The following is a 4,612-nucleotide window of genomic DNA, read 5'->3' as shown; positions in this document are numbered from 1 at the left end:
CCTGGAGGCGGGGCGCGGCGTGGGGGCGGCAGCCGTGGTGTGAGGACGGGGAGCTCGTAGCAGACCCCGGTCAGGAATCGCTAACAATTCACAGTCGAAGAAAGAGATTTATTAATAGTTAAAGAACTCTTTCACTACAAGATTTTTACGAGGCATTTTTGTCATTTTTATTTTGAGCTGTGCTTCAAGGGTCCGTATTGAGACCAGGGTTATTTAGTAGCTTCATTAATTGCATAGGTGAAGGGTTGGAGCGCACCCTCGGCAAGTTAACAAGTGACACCAAGTTGAGTGACACCAAGTCCTCTGAAATCGTTGGGATAAATAAGACCCTCTAAACGCTGTCTTTTTAGTGTTAGCGAGTCAGGCATTACTTTTTTCTTGGCCAAGTTGGAGGTATGTGGGTGTGGCTGGCAAAATCCTGGCCTCTACACAGATGCAGATACAGAACTTTTATGTTTATTTACATATGTATTTTTAGCTAGTAAATTAATATTCACTAGTTCTAAATGACAGAATTCTTGTTCATTAATTAGTATTCTGTTTTCTGTTGGATATTGATTTCTCACTTCTCTTGCAAACTAGTCTATATTCTTCAGTCCTTTTATTATCTTTTTTCCCAGGTAGGGACTTTCCAGCACACATACTGAGTCTTTGTTAGTCTCTTTTTTGTCTGCTGTTTTCTGCAGAATGTCTTTGTGGTCCATAAATTGTGCACTCCTTGTATCCAGTTTCATCAATAGACCTCTCTTCTTTCAGGCTTTGTTAATTGAAGCGTATCAAGGTTATTCTAACAAAACTTAGAGTTTCAGTGATTTTCCCAAGCTGTGTGCCCATAAAAGTAGCTTATGGCAACTTTGAGAAATGCAGGCTAAAAGTGGTTTTACACATTGCTTATAATTAATATACTGGCTATGATGATCAGAGAGGCTGAGCAACTGTCCTTCGTGGAAAGGCTGAGAGGGTTGGGATTATTCAGCCTGGAGAAGAGAAGCTTCAAGGTGACCTAATTGTGGCCTTCCAGTACCTGAAGAGAGCCAGCAAGAAACATGGAGAGGGACTTTTTACAAGGGCCTGGAGTGACAGAACAAGGGGGAATGACTTCACACTGAAAGAGAGCAGGTTTAGATTGGCTATTAGGAAGAAATTCTTCCCCATGAGGGTGGTGAGACACAGGAACAGGCTGCCCAGAGAAGCTGTGGATTCCCAATCCCCGCAAGTGTCCAAGGCCAGGCTGGACAGAGCTTGGAGCAACCTGGGATAGTGAAAGGTGTCCCTGCCCATGGCAGGGGTTGGAACTGATCTTAGAGGTCCCTTCCAACCCCAACTGTTCTCTGACTGTATGATAAAAGTACTTATTCTGTCTCATGAGAAAGGTAAAGCTGTGTATCCATCTCTGGGTTATCAGGGTAACAGGAGGGCAGGCAGGAGTGCTTGGGATGGAACTGAAGCAGCAACTTTGCTGCTTTGTCATTGCTGGTGCTGGAGTACAAGACAGAAAGAACTTGGATTTGATTCTCAGGATGACAGCCAGAAAAATGCCAGAATTTCTGAACAAAACCTTTGGATTGATGCACAGGAGATTCTGCCTGAATATGAGGAAGAACTTTACTGTGCAGTGACCGAGACCTGGAGTGGATTGTTCAGAGAGGCTGTGGAGTCTCCCTCACTGGGGATATTCCAGAACTGACTGGGTGCAATCCTGTGCCCTCTGCTCTGGGCTGACTCTGCTTGAGCAGGAAGGTGGGACCAGATGAGCCACTGTGGTCCCTTCCAACCTGCCCCATTCTGTGGTTCTGTGACTCCCTAATAATGGTGAGATCAATGTTTTCCAAGCTGGAAGCACACCCCCAAATGCATACAGCCACAACTGAACTACAGTACAATCAGAAAAAACAAGCCAAGAAGGCACCCAAACTGTGTTTAGTGAGAAAATGGCACATTGGAGACACTGGTTGCAAAGACTAGAAGAAATCCTGGGTATTTATTCAAAGAGCCACATTTTCTACATTATTTCAATTACTACATATTGTTAAATCAAAGCCAGCTTTGTTTTATCTACTCATGGCTGCTTTTAATACTTCATTTTTGACTTTGGAATGCCAAAGGTGAACCTAGTGACAAAAAGCACTAGTCTCCTTCTCTATGAAATCTGGGAGGCTTTAGGTTTAAAAATAAATAAATCACTCCTGTTCAAACATTTTGCATTATTGAAGAGAATGTTGTATTTCCATCGAGATTTAAGTGGGCAGAGTGCACATTTCCATGGAAAATGACCCAGTCTGCCACATCAGCACTGAGATTGTCACAGGAGAAGTAGTTCAGCTTGGTCCTATGGAGTATCCTGAGACCTTCAAGTGTTGCAGAGCAAACTAGGCTTTTGATTTTCTGGGAACAGGACTGCATTTCAATCATGATCTTATTTAAAGAGTTGAGTGGAGTGGTCAGGCAGTCTCTGGGAAGTAAGAGAAACACAAACCCTCCCACTTTTTGTGCGAAGCAGATTTGGAATCAGGTTTTATCTTTTTTAATACCTAGCACTACAGGCTTGCTTTGCTGACACATCAAACTAACAAGAGGTAGTTCTTTATCTGTGTGCAAATTAACAACAAAAATTCCCAAATATTTTTATAGATGCTTAGCCATGGAACTTGTTCAGTGCATTGATCAACCTGCTCTTATTTTTTAGCAATTGAAACCATCTCCATTATCAAACAGACAGTATTATGTTCTATTTGCTTGGTAGAATGTTTTTTATTCCCGTTTGCTGGTTCAGAAAGCTGGTGCTGGCTGGTAGCTGAAGTATTGTTGTGACAGTTTTGCCCTGTGAATAATATAAATTTCATGTAGCAGTCTGACAGTCAAATAGTATCCTTAAGTCATGGCTGTTCCCAACCAGTAAGGATTGGATTTGGAGCAACAAGCTGTACATGTGATCCTACTACCCTGTGGAATAAGAATTCAGCTTTTTGACTGCTCTCCTCTGTGAATACTGAAGGTTTTAAAAAGAAGTAACTCCACACAGCCTTCTGATTTGTTCATATGTAAGCCAGAATACCAGTGACCAGGGTGCCTGTGAAAGCAAACACTGAAGTTAGAGGCTTAAAACAAAAGTAACCCAATAAATAAGCCCATTAGATTGAACTGTCTCCTCTTAAAAATCATATTCTTAAGTTCAGTCTCATATTGCTCTGGGTCCCAGAGAGGTTCCCAAGCCTCTGTCTGCTCAGAGAGGCAGAACTCCCCATCCCTGAACTCCCCACCCCTGGAAGTGTTCAAGGCCAGGCTGGACGGGGCTCTGAGCAAGTGGAAGGTGTCCCTGCCCATGGCAGACGGTTCGGAATGAGATGATCTTTAGAGTCTCTTGAACCCAAACCATTCTACAATTCTATGACTATGTCTTTCATACAAAAATTGTAATATTACATAGGGTTAGGGCTGCATCCACACTCCTCACATTTTAATGCTAATGTAAAGAGAGTTAAAAAGCATGTACCATTCGCATCCAGGTTGGTATAAAGCCTTTGTACAGAGACATAAACCCTTCACCCTGGACAGTTTGAATCAAGCAGTCCATGGAAGATTTATAGAGCAGACCTCTAGCAATGTGCAAGGAGAACAAACAGTGTTAGGATTACACATACACAATTAAAAAAATAAAACATCCCCCTCATAAAAATAATTTGTGCTGAGATTTTTCTACAAGCCAGAGTGCTTTTGTGAGCTCCTTGGAGCCTAATCCAGAACTGAAATGCACTGGTTATGCTTAGATGGCCATCAGAACACCCCCCAGACATTTACTAAATCAGTAAAATCATCTGATTAGAAAGATGAAGAGCAAATTATCAACTTAGCACTTCACTCCCAGTGAAATCAGTCAGACCCATGGTTTCAATGTGGTGCTGAAAAGTTGGTCTGTGAAGTGTCCATACCTTCCCTGCTTATCTCTTGGCTGGTTCATTATCCGGGTTTTGACCACGTCAGCAGGAGTTCCCAGAACAGCTGCTGCCAGCCCAGAGCAGGCACTGCCAACAGCAACAGATACTTAAGGAAGAAACCAAGATGTGTAATAAAAATTTCAGCATTGTGATTTCAGTTCTAAAAGATATATTAAAAGTTATCATCAAATCATGAGTAATAACTCATAACATAAACTCGATTTGGGAGGCTTACTCTTACTGCTCTTGCTCATATGTCCTCCCAGTGCCAGCTGCCCTCACCTCTGTGTGCAGTTCTGAGTCAGGGATGAAGGACCCATAATAGGCAATTCATAATGTTTATATAAAACAGATTTTTTCATCACTTAAGAGAGTAAAAGAGGATGTTCTGCAGAAGTTGTATCACTGTGCTCCCACAGATTAGAGCAAAGGTGTTTAAATGCACCAACAAGGCACTTCTCGTGAGGGCAGTTTTGTAGCAATGGTTGCATCCTTTCTATTGTGTCGTCTATAAAGTGATGTTCTCTAAGGAAAAAATAATTCTAAAGTTGCATTTCATCAGCAGTATCAAAATCAAAGAATGGGGTATTCTGCTGGCACAGAGAGGCAGATGAAGACAGCAAGGCTGGAAATGCTCCACAGTGGAAAAGGGGTAATTGGAGAATACGGCACCTGCT

At 42.3% G+C, this 4,612-nt stretch overlaps 1 protein-coding gene across 1 annotated transcript in view; it reads right to left on the bottom strand.

The window, feature by feature from the left end:
* Positions 1-2,745: 2,745 nt before the first annotated feature.
* Positions 2,746-4,612, bottom strand: part of SLC25A27 (solute carrier family 25 member 27) — a 7,016-nt gene continuing 5,149 nt past the window's right edge. Inside the window, exons 7-10 of the mRNA XM_005430615.2 lie at positions 4,385-4,460; positions 3,930-4,041; positions 3,494-3,596; positions 2,746-3,070 (exon numbers count right to left, since the gene is read on the bottom strand). Coding sequence (XP_005430672.1) covers positions 2,999-3,070; positions 3,494-3,596; positions 3,930-4,041; positions 4,385-4,460 — 363 coding nt within the window. The 3' untranslated portion in view covers positions 2,746-2,998. The remainder of the gene's footprint in view (positions 3,071-3,493; positions 3,597-3,929; positions 4,042-4,384; positions 4,461-4,612) is intronic.

Source organism: Geospiza fortis, unplaced genomic scaffold, assembly GCF_000277835.1.
Source record: "Geospiza fortis unplaced genomic scaffold, GeoFor_1.0 scaffold52, whole genome shotgun sequence".
NCBI classification, from domain to species: Eukaryota; Metazoa; Chordata; class Aves; order Passeriformes; family Thraupidae; genus Geospiza; species Geospiza fortis.
Note: the sequence above shows the minus strand (reverse complement) of the source record. Positions and strands in the feature narration are given on the sequence as shown.